This window comes from Rhinopithecus bieti, unplaced genomic scaffold, assembly GCF_001698545.2.
Source record: "Rhinopithecus bieti isolate Rb0 unplaced genomic scaffold, ASM169854v2 scaffold_33432, whole genome shotgun sequence".
Taxonomy (NCBI): Eukaryota; Metazoa; Chordata; class Mammalia; order Primates; family Cercopithecidae; genus Rhinopithecus; species Rhinopithecus bieti.
The window spans coordinates 1,036,235-1,056,617 of record NW_016814481.1 but is presented as its reverse complement, the minus strand read 5'-3'; the positions used below and the strand labels follow the sequence as shown (position 1 = coordinate 1,056,617).

The window sequence follows — 20,383 nt, the reverse complement described above, 5'->3', positions numbered from 1 at the left end:
CGCCGCTCCCGAGGGCCCTCCCCGGCCTCGGGCCCCGACAGCAGGCGTCGCTGGGGGGCGCGCGGACCCCGCTCGGCCTCCGCCTCGTCCGCCTCGTCCATCGCTTCAGCCTCCACAGCCTTTGGCGGCTCCCAGAGCCGCGGCTCGGCACGCAGAGCTCGCACCCACGACGTGGAGATGCTGGGCCAGCTTGTCGGTATCATGGTGGTGTCGTGCATCTGCTGGAGTCCAATGCTGGTGAGGGGCGCACCGGCCCCTCGAGCCACGCTCCTCCCGCTCCCTCTCAACACCCTCTGCCCTTCGTCCTCCCAGAACACCTTGGGCCTCCGTCCAGGACCCAACCAAGGCCCCGGCCCCTGGAGGCCCCATCCCACCTGCCCCGAAAGCCAGCATGGCCTTCTCCATCTGACCTCCCATCCTTCCTCCTAGCCCCCTTTCTTCTTCCTTTTGGGGTCTTTGTAGCGCACCATGACCCACACAAGCCTCCTCTCCTGCCCCACCGTTATAAGCCCCCGCGCTTCATTCCCTAGTCCTTTCACCCAACCCCCTCCTTTGTCCTCTTTCCGGGATACCTGAGACTCCTCTCCAGCCGGACCCCCCACCCACTGAAGGTGTTTGTTTCTTTGCCTCCCTCCTTTTTTTCCGCATCCTCTTCCCACCTGGATCCCCATTTACCTTGCCTGCGACGGCTCGCCCCTCCTCCCAGGCTTTTACCTTCCAGCCACGCCCCCACCATCCCTGCGCCCCTCTGCGCCCGCGCCCGCGCCCGCCAAACGGCTCACACCTGCTTCCCCCACAGGTGTTGGTGGCGCTGGCCGTCGGGGGCTGGAGTTCTACCTCTCTGCAGCGGCCACTGTTCCTGGCCGTGCGCCTTGCCTCCTGGAACCAGATCCTGGACCCTTGGGTGTACATCCTGCTGCGCCAGGCCGTGCTGCGCCAACTGCTTCGCTTCCTGCCCCCGAGGGCCAGGGCCAAGGGCGGCCCCGCGGGGCTGGGCCTAACCCCGAGCGCCTGGGAGGCCAGCTCGCTGCGCAGCTCCCGGCACAGCGGCCTCAGCCACTTCTAAGCACAACCGGAGGCCCAACGACGAAGCCAGCCCACCCTGGGGCCGGGCCCAGGTGCGCGGCGCAGAGCCTTTGAGGAATGAAAAGCCATTCTGCGAGCCCAGACAGAGCGGTGAGTCCCGTCGGGGCTTCGGCACCCACTGGGTCCGCGCTAGGGGCAGCAGAGGCGCCAAGTGCGCTTCCAGGGTGGGTGCAGTTCCGGGGCCTACCAGATGGCGCGGAGATACCGGGGCGCGGTTCTAGGAGGCTCGAGGGTGCCGGACCGTGGGCGCCGGAGCCGCAGGAGCAAGCGCACCGTGCGGGCGCGGGGGCTGGGGCTCCGCTGGGAGCAGAGCGAGAGGGTGTGGGGGGCGTTTCCTGACCTTGCCACCGCCCTAACGGACTTCCGAAACCATTCTGCTCACTGTGGCTTTGAGTTCTTCCAATACAGCCCGAAAACCCTGTCCCCAAACCATTTTGCCCCATGCCCCTGGGAGTCTCCCAACACAATCCCGACCCCCTCCCATCTCAGCTTACCTACGCTCCCCACCGTAAGAACAGCTCCGAGTCCACGCTGCCCCTTGATCCTCTTCAAATGACACCCCCATCACTCGAGACTCCCACGACCAACCAGCCAGCCACCTGCCCCCCAAACGTCCACACCTCCAAGCACACCCCCACCGCCAATGACTGCACACAAGAAGACACGGAAGATGCATGGATCAGGCAAATCCCAAAGGCCTTTTTAAAAACTAAGAGCTCTCGGGCAGGGGTAGGGGCAGGGGAGGGGGCTAGCAGCCCCCCGCCACGAAGTCGAAGTCCAGGAAGGCCGCCTGCTCCGCGGCTGTGAGGGGACGCGCGTCACGGGGCGGGCTCAGCGTGGGGGCCTCCCCGGTGAACTCCTCGTCAAAGTTGCTGACGTCGGTGCGGCCAGACAGCGTGGGCACAAAAGGCGGCGGCAGGCGCCGGGCCAACAGGGCTTCCCAGCCCAGAGTCTGCAGGGGAGGGAAGCCGAGGGGAGGGTCAGCCTGGGAGGCTGAGGAGGGGGCGTGCTGCAGTGGGGACCAGTCCTAGGGCTTGGCAACCACGGAGAGGAGTCATCATATAGGGAAAAGTGGGGTGGGGGGACTGGGGCTCAGGAGGGATCACCTGCGATAGCCTAGTGGAGAAGCGGGATTAGGAAACAGTGGAGGCCAGGTGTGGTAGCTCACATCTGTAATCCCAGAACTTTGGGAGGCTGAGGTGGGAGGATCACTTGAGGCCAGGAGTTCAAGACCAGCCTGGCCAAAGTGGCAAAATTCCATCTCTACTAAAAATACAAAAATTAGCCAGCTGTGGTGGAGTGGTGTGTGCCTGTAATCCCAGCTACTCAGAAGGCTGAGGCAGGAGAATCGCATGAATCTGGAAGGCGGAGGTTACAGTGGGCCAAGATTGAGCCACCGCATTCCAGCCTGGGCAACACAGTGAGACCCTGGCTCAAAAAACAAAAAACAAAAAAACAAAAAAAGAGGCGGCGGAAAGTGGAGATGTGGGATTAGGAGGGTCCCTGGGGGGAACAAAAGTGGAGGAGGGAAATCGGGGTGTCAAAGGAGGTGATGTTGCCCTGGAGGTGCAATGAGGCCTTTGAGGCAAAGCGGCTAGGCCTGGGGGACATCGGGTGTGGGGTGATGAATCGGCCCCGGGGGAGGGCCGGGGTCACTGAGGTCCTTTTGGGGAACCTCACCCTGAAGAAAGGCTGTTTCTTCACATCTTCTGCATCTCTCTCGCTAGATCCCAGCCTCCGCTCTGGGTTCCTCCGCAGCAGCTTGGAGGAAGGAGCACTGTGTCAGGATCTGTCCCCTTCTGGGCCCCAGTGCCCCTCCCCAGACCTGCCCCACATCGGGGGTCCTCACCCTTCTCATGATGCCGATTGCTTCGGCGGACAGGAAGCGGGGGTAGCGAACCTCATCGTTGACGATGCTATCGAAGACCTCCTCCTCGTCATCCCCTGGGAATGGGGACTGGGGAGAGGGAGGCCCGGGGTGAATGAGGCCTCTCCTCTGGCTGCTCCAAACCCAGCCCGGCCTGAGCCTTACACTCTGCTGCAGCTCTTGGGTGCTGGCTAACTCGGGCAGGGAAATGTCCCATTTAATAGAGGCGGAAACTGAGGCCAGGGAGGCAGAGCCAGCAGCCCTCAATCACACAGCACTTGGTGGAGGCAGACTTGGATCCCACCCTAGGGCACACGCAGTTTCCAGTGAGATCCGAGACACACAGGGGTGGGGTCTCACCTCGCCAACCAGCATTTCGTACAGCAGCACACCTAGCCCCCACCAGTCCACAGCCCGCGTGTATGAAGTGTCCGTCAGCACCTCAGGGGCCAGGAACTCCGGGGTCCCACAAAATGTACTGGTCCGGTCCCCATAGCCCATCCCTGGGGACAGCAAAGCCATGTGAGGTTATGGGGGCCAGAGGAGTCACTCAGCCCAATGTGGGGTTGTCCACACAGCCAGCCCTGTCCCAGGGTCAGGGTGGGGGGCACCCCAAGTAGGGTTAGGGACCCCATTCCTTCCCCCTCCTTTGTCTAATCCCGAGGCCAGTCCCTCACCCTCCTTGCAGAGGCCAAAGTCTGTGATCTTGACGTAGCCCTCGGTGTCCAGAAGCAAATTGTCCAACTTCAGGTCCCTGTTGGGGGTTGTGGGGTGGAAAGAGGGATGAGCGGGGGTCTGGGCCCTGTCCCCACAATGGGCAGTGTGCACACGCATGCGCGCACACACACACACCTGTAGACAATCTTGTGTTCATGAAGAAACTGTAGGCCCAGCACCACGCAGGCGGAATAAAAGCTGCAGAGAGAGAGAGGCTGCTGAGAGGGGTGGGGCCACCCTGCAAGCAGGGAGGGTCACATAAGCCCGGCTCCCACATCCTCAAACGCCCCCCAGTCTCCCCAAAGCTCTAGGAGGCTGGGGGAAGCAAGGCCTGAGGGTGGAGGGGTGAGAAGCAGGCTGCCAGCCTCTCGGGGGGACTGAAATGTCAGACGCTGTGGAGGGAGGCGGGGCCCGGGCTGGGGGGCCAGGCTCACACGGCACGGGGCTCAGAGAACACGTCGCTGTGGATGTGAAGCATCAGGTCCCCACCGGCCGAGTACTCCATCACGAAGCACACGTGCTCCGGTGTCTGGAAACAGCCAAAGAGGTTCACCAGGAAGGGGTGTCCCGCACTGGTCACTGCCGCCAAGATCCGCTTCTCACACATCAGGCTGGGGAGGGGTGAGGGACAGAAGTCAGAGACCATGGCCGCCGCTTATCCCCGACTCCCAGACGGCAAGCAAAGCCCATACAGAGGGAAGCAGAACTGAGAAATGTCATCTCAGCACCTGGATACAGCCATGCCTGAAGGCAGCACACTCCTGGACTTTTCTAATGCAGACCAATAAATTTCTTTACTTGTTTCGGCCTTTCTGAGTTGGGTTCCTGATTATCAAAAGAATGCTGGGAAGACCAAGGACAATCTCAGTGCCTGTACCGAATGTTTAGAGGGGTTAGGCACTGTGTAGACAGCACCTGACAACCGTATGTGGAAGGCAGCAGCACTCCGCTTCTCCACATCAAGAGGGGTTCTTTTTTTTTTTTTTTGAGACAGTCAAGCTAGAGTGCAGTGGCATGATCTTGGCTCACTGCAACCTCTGCCTCCTGGGTTCAAGTGATTCTCCTGCCTCAGCCTCCCAAGTAGGTGGGACTACAGATGCCCACTACCACGCCCGGCTGATTTTTGTATTTTTAGTACAGACGGGGTTTCACCATGTTGGCCATACTGGTCTCGATGTCCTAACCTCAGGTGATCCATGCACCTCGGCCTCCCAAAGTGCTGGGATTACAGGCGTAAGCCACAGTGCCTGACAAAAAGGCTGAGGTTCTGAAGGGAGAACTGACCTCCCCAGGATCTCCAAGCCCATGCTGCACACGTGAGATTTGAACCCAGGATGCTGACCCCAAAGCAGAGGCAGTGTTTGCACCACGAAGGGCACAGGCTTCAGAACCTGAGTCTCTAGCTTTGAATCCTGGACCTGCTGCTTACTGGCTGTGTGACCTTGGGTAAATTGCTCAACCTCTCTGTGCCATCAGTATTTACCTTATAGGGCAACATGGAGGAACAAATGAATAACTTTTATAAGAGCTATTATTATCTTGGTATTAGGCTAGCAGGTATTAGTAACTTTTTGTTTTGAGACAGGTCTCACTCTGTTGTCCAGGCTGGAGTGCAGTGGTGTGATCTCAGCTCACTGCAACCTTGACCTACTGGGCTCAGGTGATCCTCCTATCTCAGCCTCATGAGTAGCTGGGGCTACAAGCATGTACCACCACACTCAGCTAATTATTTTATATGTTTTGTAAAGATGGAGGTGTCACCATGTTGCCCAGCCTCGTCTTGAAATTCTGAGCCCAAGTGATCCACCTGCCTCAGCCTCCCAGAGTGCTGGGATTACAGGCGAGAGCCACCGTGCCTGGCATTAGTGACTACTATGAGTCACTCTCCCTGCAGCTCCAAGGAGAGAACTGCTCTGTCATTTCCCAAAAGAGAAGACAGAGGTCCCCAGAGGACCACGGCAGGTCCCCACCTCTCCACCTCGTCTCGGGCCACAATGTCCCCTTTCTTCAGAGCCTTGATGGCAAACAGCTCCCCACTGGGCCGGAATTCGGAGAGCAGCACCTGGAACCACAGTGGGCAGGGGTGGTTTTAGCGGCCAGCCAGGGACCTGCAGGGGGTCTCCCAATTCCCTGCCCTCCACCTCACCTTCCCAAAGTGACCCCGGCCCAGCACCGCCAGGAACTTGAAATCCTCAAGGGTCAGAGGTGACTTCCTCAGAGGGCTGTGGAGAGAAGCCACTGGTGAGAACAAGGACAGCAGGCAGGGGTGGTGGGCAGGGGGCCGGGGAGTGGTGTCACCTGCACAGGGCGGGGCCTGGGGTCTCCTGGGTCTCCGAAGGCAGCTTGGGAGTGATGGAGGATTCCTGGATCGGGGAGCTCTGTGGCGGAGAGGAGGCCAGAGTAGGGGAGTCAGAGATGCCCTTATAACCACAACAGCCTCTGCGGCCCTGCAAGATCTGCCCCCCACCTCTCTGTCCTCACCTCTCCTCCCACGCAGCCCCTCACTCACTCTCCTCCAGCCACACACCTGCACCACCACGCCTGGCTAATTTTTGTACTTTTAATAGAGATGGGGTTTCACCATGTTGGCCAGGTTGGTCTGGAACTCTTGACCTCAGGTGATCCACTCGCCACGGCCTCCCAAACTGCTGGGATTACAGAAGTGAGCCACCACACCCAGCCCGAATTTTCTCTCTCTCTTTTTTTTTTAGAGACAGAGTCTTGCTCTGTCGCCCAGGATGGAGTGCAGTGGCACAGTCATAGCTTAGTGTAGCCTTCAACTCTACCTCCACCTCCTGAGTAGCTGGGACTAAAGGCTTGCACCACCACGCCCAGCTAATTTTTTTTTTTTGAGACTGAGTTTCATTCTTGTTACCCAGGCTGGAGTACAATGGCACGATCTCCGTTCACTGCAACCTCCGCCTCCCGGGTTCAAGTGATTCTCCTACCTCAGTCTCCCAAATAGCTGAGATTACAGGCATGCACCACCAAGCTAGGCTAATTTTTTATATTTTTAGTCGAGATGGGGTTTCTCCATGTTGGTCAGGGTGGTCTCGAACTCCCGACCTCAGGTGATCTACCCACCTCAGCCTCCCAAAGTGCTGGGATTACAAACGTCAGCCACCACGCCTGGCCTAATTTTTGTAGAGATGGGGTCTTGTTCTGTTGCCCAGGCTGGTCCCAAACTTCTGGCCTCAAGCAATCCTCTTTGTTCAGCTTCCTGAGTAGCTGGGACTACAAGTGCAAGCCATCATGCCTGGCTCGACAATGTCCATTTTTTTTTTTTTTTTTTTTTTTTTTTTTTTGGAGGAGTCTCGCTCTAGTTGCCAGGGTTGGGGTACATGGCATAGATCTCGGCTCACATGCAACCTCTGCCTCCATGGTTAAGAACTCTCCTGCCTTAGCCTCAAGTAGCTGGGATAAGGCGCCCTGCCACCTACGCCCAACTAATTTTTGTATTTTTAGTAGAGACAGGGGTTTCACCTTGTTGGCCAGGCTGGTCCGAACCCCTGACCTCGTGACCGCCCACCCTGGGGATCCAAAGTGCTGGGTATTACAGGGCGTGAGCCAACGTGCTGGGCTGCAATGTACATTGTTTAGCCAGCCAGCTATAGCTGCACTATATGCACTTGCCTGCCTGAGGAGAGGAACCGGATTCCCACGCCTCCCACCTGAGTTCCTTTCCCCCATATCCTCCCCAGCATTCTGTCATCACCTTTTGGTTTCGGCCACACTCATCCTACTTTAATGAGGTAAGTCATTTAATGGAATTGCCATGAGCATTTATTATCTATTACTTCTCTTTCTTTTCTTTTTTTTTTGGCGGATTCTCCTCTTCGCTAGGGTGGAGTGCAGTGGCGCAGATCTGGCTCACTGCAAGCTCCGCTCCGGGTTCAGCCTTCTCCTGGCCATCGCCTCACCGATGTAGCTGGAGCTATTAGGTGTCTGCCACCACGTCCACGTATTTTTGGTATTTTTATTAGAGACGAGGTTTACATGTTAGCATGATGGTCTCGATCTCCCTTGACCTCATGATCCTGATCTCGCCTCCCAAGTGCTGGGCATTAAGGCATGAGCTTTACCACGCCCAGCATTACTTCTACTTTCTAAAAAATTAGATTATAAAAATTAGCCAGGTGTTGTGTGGTAATGCCTGTAGTCCTTAGTACTTGGGAGGCTGAAGTGGGAGGATCACTGAGCTCAGGAGGTTGAGGCTGGCACTGAAGGCATGACTGCACAAACTGCACTCCAGCGCTGGGTGGCAGGCAAGCCCGCATCTCAAAAAAAAAAAAAAAAAGATAAAAGGATAAAATGCATTCAGGGCTGGGCATGTAGGTGGCTCATACTGTAATCCAGCACTTTAGGAGGCTCGAGGACAGGGAGATTCACCTGAGGTCAGGAGTTTACCAGACCAGCCCTGGCCGGACGATGGTGAAACCCCATCTCTACTAAAACAAAATTAGTCAATGGATTGCTGGCACAAGGACCTGTATCCAGCTTTCGGTGAGGTGAGCATGGGATCCTTTGATCGGTGAGGGCAGAGGATTGGGAGCGAGGGAGATTGGGTAGTGAGATCGTGCACTGATCAATGAAACAGAGTGGGAGACTCTGTCTCAATAAATAAATAAATAAATAAATAAATAAATAAATACAATGCATTCACGTGGACCTTTTTTTTTTTTTTTTTTTTCTTCTTTTGTTCTACAATTCAGTGAGGTGGGCAAGTGGACAGGTTACATGGCATCCCCAAGAAACCATCTGTGTTCTAGGAGTTGCAAATGTTGCTGGTGGGACTAAACTGTTTTTATAAAGTTTGTAAGAGCTAGGAAAGGGCTTTCACTGATTTTTTTTTTTTTTTGAGATGGAGTCTGGCTCTGCCGCCCAGGTGGAGCAGTGGGCCAGATTTCAGGCTCACTGCAAGCTCCGCTCCCAGGTTTCGACCATTTCTGCCAGTCACCGAGTAAGCTGGGACTACAGGCACGCCCACCTCGCCGGCTGATTTTTTGTATTTTTTTAGTAGAGAACGGGGTTTTGGTTTTACCGTGTTCGCAGGATGGTTCTCGATCTCCTGACCTCGTGATCCGCCCGTCTCGGCTCCCAAAGTGGCTGGGATTACAGCTTGAGCATGCGCCCAGCCTTTTTTTTTTTGTTTTTAAAGAGATGCAGTGTTGGACAGCAGTGGCTCACACTGTATCCCAGACTTTGGGAGGCTGAGGCTCGGGCGATCATGAGGTCAGGGTTCAAGACTAGCCTGGTCAACAAAGTGAACCCCATTCTCTATTAAAAATCAAAAATTTAGCCGGATGTGGTGGGCCATGTAGTCCACGTACTCGGGTGGTGAGGGCAGGAGAATTCTTTGAACCAGGAGGTGGAGGCTGCAGTGAGCCAGATCACACTACTGCCACTCCAGCCCTGGGCAACAGAGTGAGACTCCATCTCAAAAAGAAAAAAAAAAAAAAAGATGGAGAGATGGAGTTTCACCATGTTGTTCAGGCTGGACTCCAACTCCTGGACTCAAGTCATCCTCCTGCCTCGGCCTCCCAAGTAGCTGGGACCACAGGTGAAGTGATTTTTACATTTTTAAATTGTTGGGGAAAAAAAACAAAAGAGGAATAATATTTCATTGCCCATGAAAGTTCTACGATGTTCAAACTTCCGTGTGAACTACCGATAAGGTTTTACTGGAATAGAGACACGCTTATGGTGTACAAATCGTCTGTGGCTGCTTTCAAACTACAAAGCAGACAGGGACTGTCTAGCCCACAAAGCCAAAAATATTGACTCTCTGGCCCTTTCCGGAAAATGCATGCTGACCTCTGACCTAGATCAAGACGAGGAACATTTCCATCACCCGGCAGGTCCCCTTGTGGCTCCCAGCTTGCGGTAACCTCTGCCTAGAGCACAGCACTCTCTCAATCACTCTATCATCGACATGGGTTTTAAATATGCTCGTTTTGCAAAGCGGTACACTGAGGCACACAGAGGTGAAGCGCAGAGCCAAGAGGTGGCAGGGCAGGGATGGGAACCCAGGCAGTCCAGCCCCCGAGCTCACAGTTTTCTTTATTTATTTTTATTTTTTGAGACGGAGTCTTGCTCTGTCGCCCAAGTTGGAGCGCAGTTGGCATGATCTTGGCTCACTGCAACCTCTGCCTCTCAGGTTCAACTGCCCCAGTTGACTGGGTAGCTGGGATTACAGGTGCCCACCACCGCACCCGGCTAATTCTTGTATTTTTAGTAGAGACGGGGTTTCATTGTGTTGGCCAGGCTGGTCTTGAACTCCTGGCCTCAGCCTCTCAAAGTGCTGGGATTACAGGTGTGAGCCACTGCGCCTGGCCTGTTTTATTTTTTGAGATAAGATTTCCCTATGTTGCCCAGGCTGCAGTGCAGTGGCAGGATCATGGCTCACCGTGGCTCACTGTGTTGCTCAGGCCGGTCTCAAACTCCTGGGCTCCAGCAATCCTCCCGTGTCAGCCTCCCAGAAGTGCTGGGATTATAGGCATGAGCCATTTGTTAACCAGGATAGAGATCTGGGCACAGGTTTTAACCAGCATAGAGATCTGGGCCCTGGTTCTGCCACAGACATGCTGCGTGGCTCCAGGGAAGTTCCTAGTGGTCTCTGAGCCTGGAGCAGGACCCCTGATGCTGCCCAGGCCAGGCCTAGGGGGGAGAAGGGGGGACCCTCACCAGGCTCGATGGGCTGGAAGGAGGATCCCGTGAGCTCTTCTGAGGTGAGCTGTCCGAGTCAGTGCCGAGGTTCAGCTTCTCCACCGATATGTCACTGCAGCAGACGAGAGGAGGGTGTGTCTGGGACCCAGGACCCTCGCAGCCTTCAAGGGGCAGCCGGGACCCCGGGGCCCTCCTTCCTTACCCCGTGGTCCGGGCCTCGGATCCCAGAGAAGCCCCAGGGCTGAAGGTGCCTGTGCCCGTGGCATTGGGGATGAGCCTCCGGAGCAGCCGCACCCACGTGGCGACGTCGATGTTCATCTGCCTAGCACGCTGGAACGCCTTCCCTGGGGGGACGGGGGCAGGCATCACCCTCCATGACACTCCCAGGACCCCTGGCCTCTCCCCTAGGAGGCCTGGAGCACCCTCTCACCTTGCTGCTTGGAGAAAATTTTCTTCTGCCGTCGGAGCCGAGGAATCCTCTCAATGACAGGGTTGCGGAAGGTGACCTGGGGGAAGGGACCAAAAGGTGAGGACCCCTGCCCACCTGCAGGCAGACAGCTTGGTAAGAAAGCCCCTAGGAGCACAGGTGTGCACGCCCCAGTGGGGTTCTGGTCATGTGGCATCAGATTCAACCCGAGTACCAGGTGACAATGAAGAGGCCATCAGTGCCACCCACGGCTCCCCTCCTGAAGGGACGTCCTGGAAAAGCAAGAAGCAGACAACCGGGTCCCCTTCTAGAGGTGGGGAGAGCATCTGATCCAACAAGACTGACAGACAGCGACCACAAACGGACGCCACACCATCCCACACCCCGATTCCCCACATGTGCTCCCAGACCCCAGACCTGCAGTAGCAGCAACACCTGGGAACTTGCTAGAAACGCAGGTTTCCAGGCCCCTCCTTTGACCTACTGAGCCAGAAACACAGAGTGGAGGAAGCGCTCTTTCTCTCTCTCTCTCTCTGTGTGTGTGTGTGTGTGTGTATGTGTGTGTGTTATATATATATATATAGATAGATAGATAGATAGAGATATATATTTTTTTAGACAGGGTCTTGCTCCATTGCCCAGGCTGGAGTGTAGTAGTGCAATCTCAGCTCACTGCAGCCTCCACCTCCCAGGCTCAAGCGATCCTCCCACCTCAGCCTCCTGAGTAGCTGGGACTACAGGCGCGCACCCCCATGCCAGGCAAATAGTTGTATTTGTAGAGATGGAGTTTCATCATGTTGGCCAGGCTGGTCCTAAACTCCTGGGCTCAAGTGATCTGCCCACTGTGGCCTCCCAAAGTGCTGGGATTACAGGTGTGAGCCACTGCGCCCAGCCTTAAAGCACTCAATATTTCAACAAGTCCCCAGGCAACGCTGATGCCCACCCATCCACGGAAGTCACCCGTCAAGTTTAATTCTCCCAACTCCAACACAATTTCTAGAAGATGCCGAAGTCACAGAACTGCAGTGTCTGGTACGATTTCACATGTGGCGATTTAAATTTAAATTAGTGAAAATGTCAGTGAAATTAAAACTTTGGTTCCCTGGTCGCGCGGGTTGCATTTCAGATAGAGAACATTTCCATCTACAACAGAACTCAGCTACTGTGGGTACATCAACAATAGAGCTGCAGAAAGTTCCCCTTTTTTTTTTTTTTTGAGACTCTGTTGCCCAGGCTGGAGTGCAGTGGCGCAATCTGGGCTCACCACAACCTCCACCTCCCAGACACTAGCGATTCTCCTGCCTCAGTCTCCCGAGTAGCTGGGATTATAGGCGCCCACCACCATGCCCAGCTTTTTTTTTTTTTTTTTTTTTTTTTTTGAGACAGAGTCTCACTCTGTTGCTCAGGTTGGAGTGCAGTGGTGCGATCTTGGCTCACTGCAACCTCCGCCTCCCCGATTCAAGCGATTCTCCTGCCTCAGCCTCCCAAGTAACTGGGATTACAGGCATGTGCCACCACGCCCAGCTAATTTTTGTATTTTTAGTAGAGACTGGGTTTCTCCATGTTGGCCAGGTTGGTCTTGAACTCCTGACCTCAGGTGATCTGCCTGCCTGGCCCTCCCAAAGTGCTAGGATGACAGGCGTGAACCACCACACCCAGCCTAATTTTTGTATTTTTGGTAAAGACGGGGTTTCACCATGTTGGCCAGGCTGGTCTCAAACTCCTGACCTCAAATGACCCATCAGCCTCAGCCTCCCAAAGTGCTGGGATTACAGGTGTAAGCCACAGCGCTCAGCCAGAGCTGCAGAAAGTTCTATGGAATGGTGCTTCTGTAGAGGCATAAGAACAAAATAGAATGCCACAGAGAGACCTTGAAGGCGAGGAGAAACGCTTTAGAATGTGTCCCCCAGGTCACCCACCATCACTTTCCATTTGGTTTGGGCTGTGTTGTGAATAGCAGAACAATTTTAAAGCTCTGCCATCTGAGTCAACCTTTCTCCACGCCCCTTTCTCTCTCTCTCTCTCTCTCTCTCTCTCTCTCTCTCTCTTTCTTTCTTTCTTTCGAGACAGAGTTTCACTCGTTTCCCAGGCTGGAGTGCAGTGGCATGATATCGGCTCACTGCAACCTCCGCCTTCAGGTTCAAGCGATTCTCCTGCCTCAGCCTCCTGAATAGCTGGGATTACAGGCGCCTGCCACCACACCCGGCTAATTTTGTATTTTTAGTAGAGACAGGGTTTCACCATGTTGACTAGGCTGGTCTCAAACTCCTGACCTGGTGATCTGCCCGCCTTGGCCTCCCAAAGTGCTGGGATTACAGGCGTGAGCCACCGTGCCCAGACCGGTCCCTTTCTTTCAGTGGTGCTTGATAGTCAGACCAGGGGAGAACCTCTGCTTGGGGATATGGATATAGAGAGATGGATAAATAGACACAGAAAGAGACAGATATAGATGCAGGTAGATAGAGAGGGGCATGGATGGAAGGGTAGTTACAGATAAGAGTCAGAGAGAGAGGCTGATAGAAGCAGGGATATATAGAGATAGAAAGAAGGATGGATGGATGGATGGATAGATAGATATAGCTATCGAGAGAAAAATAGAGAGGAACAGATAGATGAGGACGAGAGAGGAACTGGTAGATATAATAGAACAGAGAATATACAGAGATGGATGGATAGGAGGGAAAGTATAGATAGATAAAATGGATGGATGGATAAGATAGATAACTTAGATATGTTATGGATAGTATAATATGACAAATGCGTAATGGAAAGATAGATTAGTTGATAGATTAATATAGATAGATGGATGGATAGATTAGCAATAGAGGAGAAAAATTAGAGGCAACAGAGGATATAGGAGGATGATAAAGTAGAGGACAATGGGTAGATATACATAGATGAAAATATACAGAGATGGATGATGAGATGATGCAAGTAATAAGAGAGTGGATGGATAAGATGACTGACAGATAATAGAGCACGATGCATGGAAAAATGATTGGTTGATAATAATATATAGAAGATAGTAATGGATAGATGGATTAGATAAATAGGTAATATAGATACCTAATATAGATGGATACATAGATAAGACAGATAGATAATATAGGTATATCTATCAATGGATAAAGGATGCATTGATAAGATGGCTGGGCCGGGCGCAGTGGTTAACGCCTGTAATCCCAGCACTTTGGGAGGCTGAGGCGGGCAGATCACGAGGTCAGGAGATCGAGACCATCTTGGCTAACATGGTGAAAACTGTCTCCACTAAAAATACAAAAAATTAGCTGGGCGTGTTAGCGGGCGCCTGTAGACCCAGCTACTTGGGAGGCTGAGGCAGGAGAATGGCGTAAACCCGGGAGGCAGAGCTTGCAGTGAGCCGAGATCACACCACCGCACTCCAGCCTGGGCGACAGAATGAAACTCCATCTCAAAAAAAAAAAAAAAAAGATGGATGAACGCATAGACAGAGAGACAGAGTGGATGGATGGACAGGTAGGTGGGTAAATAATAGATAATATGTGTTTATACATATATAAGTAATGTATTATGTATATATGTAAAATGGGGTACACATATAGGTTAGCGGAAGATTAAAAGAGTTTTTTAGGATAATTTGGCTAAATGAGGGGTCAAGTGACTTTCCTTCTCTGTCCCCTAGTTTCCTCCTCTGTCAAATTTGAGTAATAACAGTCCCTCTTTTGCTAGTTGGTTGTGAGAATTAAAAAGTTCACGTCGCCAAAGCACTCGCTACAGAGCCTGGCTTATGCTAGGAGAACTCAGCTAGAAATGTCATTCGGACCAGGGGTTCCCAGCCAGGGAGCACTTAACAATGTGTGGAGACCTCTGGGCTGCCAAAACTCAGGGGGAGCCGGTGCTACTGACATCCTGTAAGCAGTGGGCAGAGGTGCTGCTAAACATCCTCTAGTGCACAGGACAGCCCCACCACAGAGGACGATGTGGCCCCAGATGTCAACAGTGCCAAGGGGAGGCCACCTCAATTCAGACCTTCACCCTCACACGGCTATGGAAGGAATCGCTTTCTCTTGACTGTGGCTCTGATAGCAATCACCACGATATGTTGCCAGGTTTTGTATCACTTTTCCGGCTGGATGAAATTTTATAATTTATTTCCTTTTTTCTGTAAACATTTCTAAATTTGGAAATCAGCTTCTTCTTCTTCTTTTTTTTAATATCTTGCCTCAGAACAAAACCAATCCCAGCTAAGGTTATATCACTGATGTGGCTAATTAGAAGTTCTTTTCTTCTTCTTCTTCTTCTTCTTTTTTTTTTTCGAGACAAAGTCTCACTCTTGTTGCCCAGGCTGGGGTGCAATGGCATGATCTCAGCTCTCTGCAACCTCCGTCTCCTGGGTTCAAGCAATTCTCCTGCCTCAGCCTCCCGAGTAGCTGGGACTACAGGTGCCCACTACCATGCCCAGCTAATTTTTGTATTTGTAATAGAGATGGGGTTTCACCATGTTGACCAGGCTAGTCTGGAACTCCTGGCCTCAAGTGATCCACCCGCCTCGGCCTCCCAAAGTGCTGGGATTACAGGTGTCAGCCACCGCGCCCGGCCAAGGTGTGCTTTTCTATCAAGGTTCGGAGACAGATCTAAAATGTATCTTCCCCTTCTAGAATACACTGATCTAAAACATACCTGCCACTTCTAAAAGAGCCTGATCTAAAACTATCTTTCTGTACTAAGAGAAACCAGATCTAAAACATATCTTATGCTTCTAAAAGAGCCTGATCTAAAATGTACCTTCTCCTTCTAGAACAGACAGATCTTTTATTTTATTTGTTTTTTTTGAGATAGAGTCTCGCTCTGTTGCCCAGGCTGGAGTGCAGTGGTGGGATTTCAGCTCACTGCAGCCTCCACCTCCTGGGTTCAAGCGATTCTGCTGTCAGCCTCCTGAGTAGCCGGGACTAAAGGCATGCGCCACCACACCCAGCTAATTTTGTATTTTTAGTTGAGACGTGGTTTCACCATGTTGGCCAGGCTGGTCTCCCTGACCTCAGGTGATCCACCTGCCTCGGCCTTTCAAAGCGCTGGGATTACAGGCATAAGCCACCACACCCAGCCTAGAACAGGCAGATCTAAAGCCTATCTTCCCTTTCCAGAAGAGCCTGATTGAAAACATACCTTTCCCTCTACAAGATATCTATTTAAAATGTATTTTCCCCTTCTAGAAGAGGTAGATCTAAAACATATCTCCCCCTTTTAGAAAAGCCTTACCTAAAACATGCCTTCCCCTTCCAGAAAAGGCAAATCTAAAACGGATCTTCCCTTTCTAGAAAAGCCTGATCTAAAACATCTTTCCCTTCTAGAAAAAAGCAGATCTAAAACATCTCTTCCCCTTCTAGAAGAGGCTGACCTAAAACATATCTTCTCCTTCTAGAAAAGGCAGAGTTAAAACATATCCTGTTTCTAGAAGAGCTGGATCTAAAATGTGTTTTACTCTTCTAGAAGAGCCTGACCTAAATTGTATCTTCCCCTTCTGGAAGAGCCAGACCTAAAATATATTTTCCCCTTCTAGGAAACTGGGAATGGGGGAGTGAGGGAGAAGAAGCATTTTCTCAGGATCAGGGGTGGGCTGTACCTCGGCCACCAGGCAGCCCTGGGGTTCCATGTCCAGCTGCACCTCATGCCTCTCATTGTCCAAGAAATCCTCCAACTTCAGGAATTTGAGGGCACACAGGCCCCGCTGGTCCCGCCAGAACACAGCCAACTCCAGTTCCCGTGCCTGGAGGGAGAGGAAGAGGGCCATCATTCAGGGTGCCAGAGGCATGGAACCCCTCCTCCTCTGGGCTCTGTTGTCCTCCAACGCAGCTCACCCTCTCCAGCTCCAGAGTGAAGCTCTGGTCCCAGGCACTGGGGCCACATGGCTTCCAAGACGTCTGCCCCACCACTGTGTTATCCAGCTTAAGCACAGTGCTGACTTCATCTGAAATGGGGGAGAGGGCCCAGTCAGAAAATGCTGGCAGCGGCCAGGCAAGGTGGCTCATGCCTGTAATCCCGGCACTTTACGAAGTTGAGGCAGGCAGATCAATTGAGGCCAGGAGTTCAAGACCAGCCTGGCCATCATGGCAAAACCCCATCTCTACTAAAAATACAAAAAATTAGCTGGGTGTGGTGGCACACGCCCGTAATGCCAGCTACTCGGGAGGCTGAGGCAGGATAATCACTTGAACCCAGGAGGTAGAGGTTGTAGTGAGCCGAGATCATGCTACGGCACTCCAGCCTGGGTGACACAGTGAGACGAAAGAAAGAGAGAGAAAGAGAGAAAGAAAACAGAAAAGAAAAATGGCCATGCACAGTGGCTCGTGCCTATAATCTCAACACTTTGGGAGGCTGAGGCAGGTGGATCACCTGAGGTCAGAAGTTTGAGAGCAGCCTGACCAACATGGTGAAACCCAGTGTCTGCTAAAAATACAAAATTACCCAGGTGTGGTGGTGCATGCCTATAATCCCAGTTACTCAGGAGGCTGAGGCAGGAGAATCACTTGAACCCAGGAGGCGGAGGTTGCAGTGAACCGAGATCACGCCACTGCACTCCAACCTGGGCAACAAGAGCGAAGTTCTATCTCAAAAAAAAAAAGAAAAAAAGAAAGAAAATGCTGGCAGAAAGGGCAGGTCTATTATCTTTTTCTTTNTTTTTGGTAGAGATGAGTCTTGTTATGTTGACTAGGCTGGTCTCAAACTCCTGGCCTCAAGTGATATTCTCCTGCCTCAGCCTCCCAAGTATCTGGGATTACAGGCATGAGCCACCAGGCCTGGCTGTCTGCTATCTTTTTAAAATAAATCCTCCTCTCCATTACCTTTCTCTAACTGTGAAGTTTTGCATTTGACATTGAAGCCTTTAATCCAGTTGATTTTTTTTACCATGGTGTGAGGTGAGGCAGGGATCCAAATTCAGTTTTATTCTATGGAAGTCCCAGCAACATGCTCCTAAGAATTTATTTATTCATTTATTTTTTGAGCCAGAGTCTCTCTCTGTCACCCAGGCAGGAGTGCAGTGGCACAATCTCGGCTCACTGCAACTTCCACCTCCTGGGTTCAAGCAATTCTCGTGCCTCAGCCTCCAAAGTAGCTCAGACTACGGGCACACACTACCATGCCCAACTAATTTTTGTGTTTTTAGTAGAGATGGGGTTTTGCCATGTTGGCCAGGCTGGTCTTGAACTCCCGACCTCAAGTGATCACTGGCCTTGGCCTCTCACAATGCTGGGATTACAGGCGTGAGCCACCGTGCCCAGGCCCTCCTAAGAAATTACCCTAGCAAAATGCATGCATGTATACATCAGTAGACACATTTATATAAAGTATATATAACGGTCCAAACTAGAGGCATCCCACAGTCCATTAACAGGAGAATTAATATTTTAAAACTGCGATACACTCTTAGTAGCTGAAGTACAAAATTGCTGATATTTAACTATTTTTTTTTTTGGTTTCAGAAAAAGGCAATTCAATATGGCTCAGTCTAACATAATGGATTATTAAGCAGGAATAAATATGAATTAACCATAGCTTCTCACAACAAAATGGATGAGTCTCCCAAAACAATGCTTTTTTTGTTTGTTTGTTTGGTTTTGTTTTTTTGAATTTTTTTGTAGGATGGGGTTTCATCATGTTGCCCAGGCTGGGCTCAAATTCCTTGGCTCAAGCAATCCCTCCACCTCGGCCTCCCAAAGTGCTGGGATTAGAGGCTTGAGCCACTATGCCTAGCCCCGAAACAATGTTGAATGAAAAAAGCCATGTGATAGAATACAGTCTGTATGAGCCTATCAATATAAAGTTCTAATACCAGGCAGAATTAAAGTTTTTGGAGATGCAAACATGGAATTCTACAACTACGAATTATAGCAAGGAAATGATAAAAGTCGGGACAATGGTCACCTCTATGGCAGAGGAAGAAGCTGGAATTGGGGAGGAGACAGGAGGGAGCTTCTGGAGAGCTGGAAATATTCTATTTCTTTTCCCTTTTTTTTTTTAAGATGGGGTCTCACTCAGTTGCCCAGGCTGGAATGCAGTGGTGCAATCACGGCTCACTGTAGCCTTGACCTCCTGCATTCAAGTGATCCTCCCACTTCAGCCTCCCAAGTAGCTGGGACCGCAGGCATAAGCCACCATGCCCACGTCTGGTTAATTTTTGGTTGGTCTGTCTTTGCTTTTTTTCCCTTTAGTTTTCTTTTTTTCTGTGACACAGACTCAGGAGGGCCTGATGACATGTGTCCCATTTTTTTTTATTATTTGTAAAGACAAAGTCTTGCTATGTTGCCCAGGCTGGTCTTGAACTCCTGGGTTCAAGTGATCCTCCTGCAAATCCCAAAGGGCTGGGATTCCAGGCACGAGCTGTGGCCCCTGGCTGCCACATTCTATTTCCTAATGCAGGTGGTGGTAACATGGGTGTCTGCTCTCCCGTTACTCTTCTCCACACTACCTTTTTTTTTTTTTTTTTGTACATATGTATTAATTATCTTTCTTTGTCCTTTTTTTAGCTGCGAGATTAGGAATCAAATTTTCTTTTAAAAAAATTATGGCTGGCCAGTTGCGGTGGCTCACGCCTGTAATCCCAGCACTTTAGGAGGCCGAGGCAGGTGGATCACGAGGTCAGGAGATCGAGACCATCCTGGCTAACGTGGTGAAACCCCATCTCTACTAAAATACAAAAAAAAAAAAATTAGCCGGGTGTGGTGGTGGGCGCCTGTAGTCCCAGCTACTCGGGAGGCTGAGGCAGGAGAATGGCAAGAACCCAGGAGGCGGAGCTTGCAGTGAGCCAAGATCGCGCCACTGCACTCCAGCCTGGGCGACTGAGCAAGACTCCGTCTCAAAAAAATATTATGGCCAACGTGGCGAAACCCTGTCTCCACTAAAAATACAAAATTTAGAAAATTAGCCAGGCATGGTGGCACACGCCTGTAATCCCAGCTACTTGGGTGGCTGAGGCAAGAGAATCCTCAAACTGAGGAGGCAGAGGTTGCAGTGAGCTGAGACCATGCCACTGCACTCCAGTCTGGGCAGCAGAGCAAGACTCTGTCTCAAGAAAAAACAAAATTATGGTAAAATACATATAACATAAAATTTACCATCATAATAATTTTTAAGTGTCCAGTTCGGTGGCATAAAGTATATTCACATTGCTGTGCAACCATTACCACCATCCATCTCTAGAACTTTCAGCTTACAAAACCCAAACTCTGTCCACATTAAATAATAAACTCCCCATTCCCCCTCCCTCTACTCCCCGGCATCCATCATTCTACTTTCTGTCTCTATGAATCTGACTACTCTAGGAACCTCATATAACTGGAATCATACAATATTTGTCTTTTGGGGACTGGCTTATTTCACTTAGACTAATGTCCTCAAGGTTCATCCATGTTGCAGGATGAGACAGGATTTCTTTCCTTTTTCTTTTTTTTTTTTGAGACAGAGTCTCACTCTGTCACCCAGGTTGGAGTGCAGTAGCATGATCTTGGCTCACTGCAACCTCCACCTCCTGGGCTCAAGCGATTTTCCTCCCTAGTAGCTGGGATTACAGGTGTGCACCACCACGCCTGGCTAATTTTTGTATTTTTTTTAATTTTAATTTTATTTTTATTGTTTTGAGACGG

General features: G+C 51.6%; 2 protein-coding genes across 7 annotated transcripts in view; one reads left to right on the top strand and one right to left on the bottom strand.

Annotated features, from left to right (window-relative positions):
- PTGER1 (prostaglandin E receptor 1) overlaps positions 1-1,166 on the top strand; it is a 2,989-nt gene extending 1,823 nt beyond the window's left edge. Inside the window, exons 2-3 of the mRNA XM_017851217.1 lie at positions 1-237; positions 800-1,166. Of these exons, the coding sequence (XP_017706706.1) occupies positions 1-237; positions 800-1,066 (504 nt within the window). The 3' untranslated portion in view covers positions 1,067-1,166. The remainder of the gene's footprint in view (positions 238-799) is intronic.
- A 591-nt stretch (positions 1,167-1,757) lies between these two features.
- PKN1 (protein kinase N1) overlaps positions 1,758-20,383 on the bottom strand; it is a 41,115-nt gene continuing 22,489 nt past the window's right edge. For all 6 annotated transcript variants that reach the window (XM_017851232.1, XM_017851227.1, XM_017851228.1 and 3 more), the window contains 15 exons: positions 16,601-16,710; positions 16,366-16,509; positions 10,767-10,842; positions 10,539-10,680; positions 10,355-10,448; positions 5,969-6,048; positions 5,817-5,892; positions 5,641-5,732; positions 4,105-4,281; positions 3,806-3,868; positions 3,631-3,707; positions 3,314-3,456; positions 2,936-3,043; positions 2,767-2,847; positions 1,758-2,038 (listed from right to left, as the gene is read on the bottom strand). In XM_017851232.1, the coding sequence (XP_017706721.1) occupies positions 1,835-2,038; positions 2,767-2,847; positions 2,936-3,043; positions 3,314-3,456; positions 3,631-3,707; positions 3,806-3,868; positions 4,105-4,281; positions 5,641-5,732; positions 5,817-5,892; positions 5,969-6,048; positions 10,355-10,448; positions 10,539-10,680; positions 10,767-10,842; positions 16,366-16,509; positions 16,601-16,710 (1,667 nt within the window). In that variant the 3' untranslated portion in view covers positions 1,758-1,834. The remainder of the gene's footprint in view (positions 2,039-2,766; positions 2,848-2,935; positions 3,044-3,313; positions 3,457-3,630; positions 3,708-3,805; positions 3,869-4,104; positions 4,282-5,640; positions 5,733-5,816; positions 5,893-5,968; positions 6,049-10,354; positions 10,449-10,538; positions 10,681-10,766; positions 10,843-16,365; positions 16,510-16,600; positions 16,711-20,383) is intronic.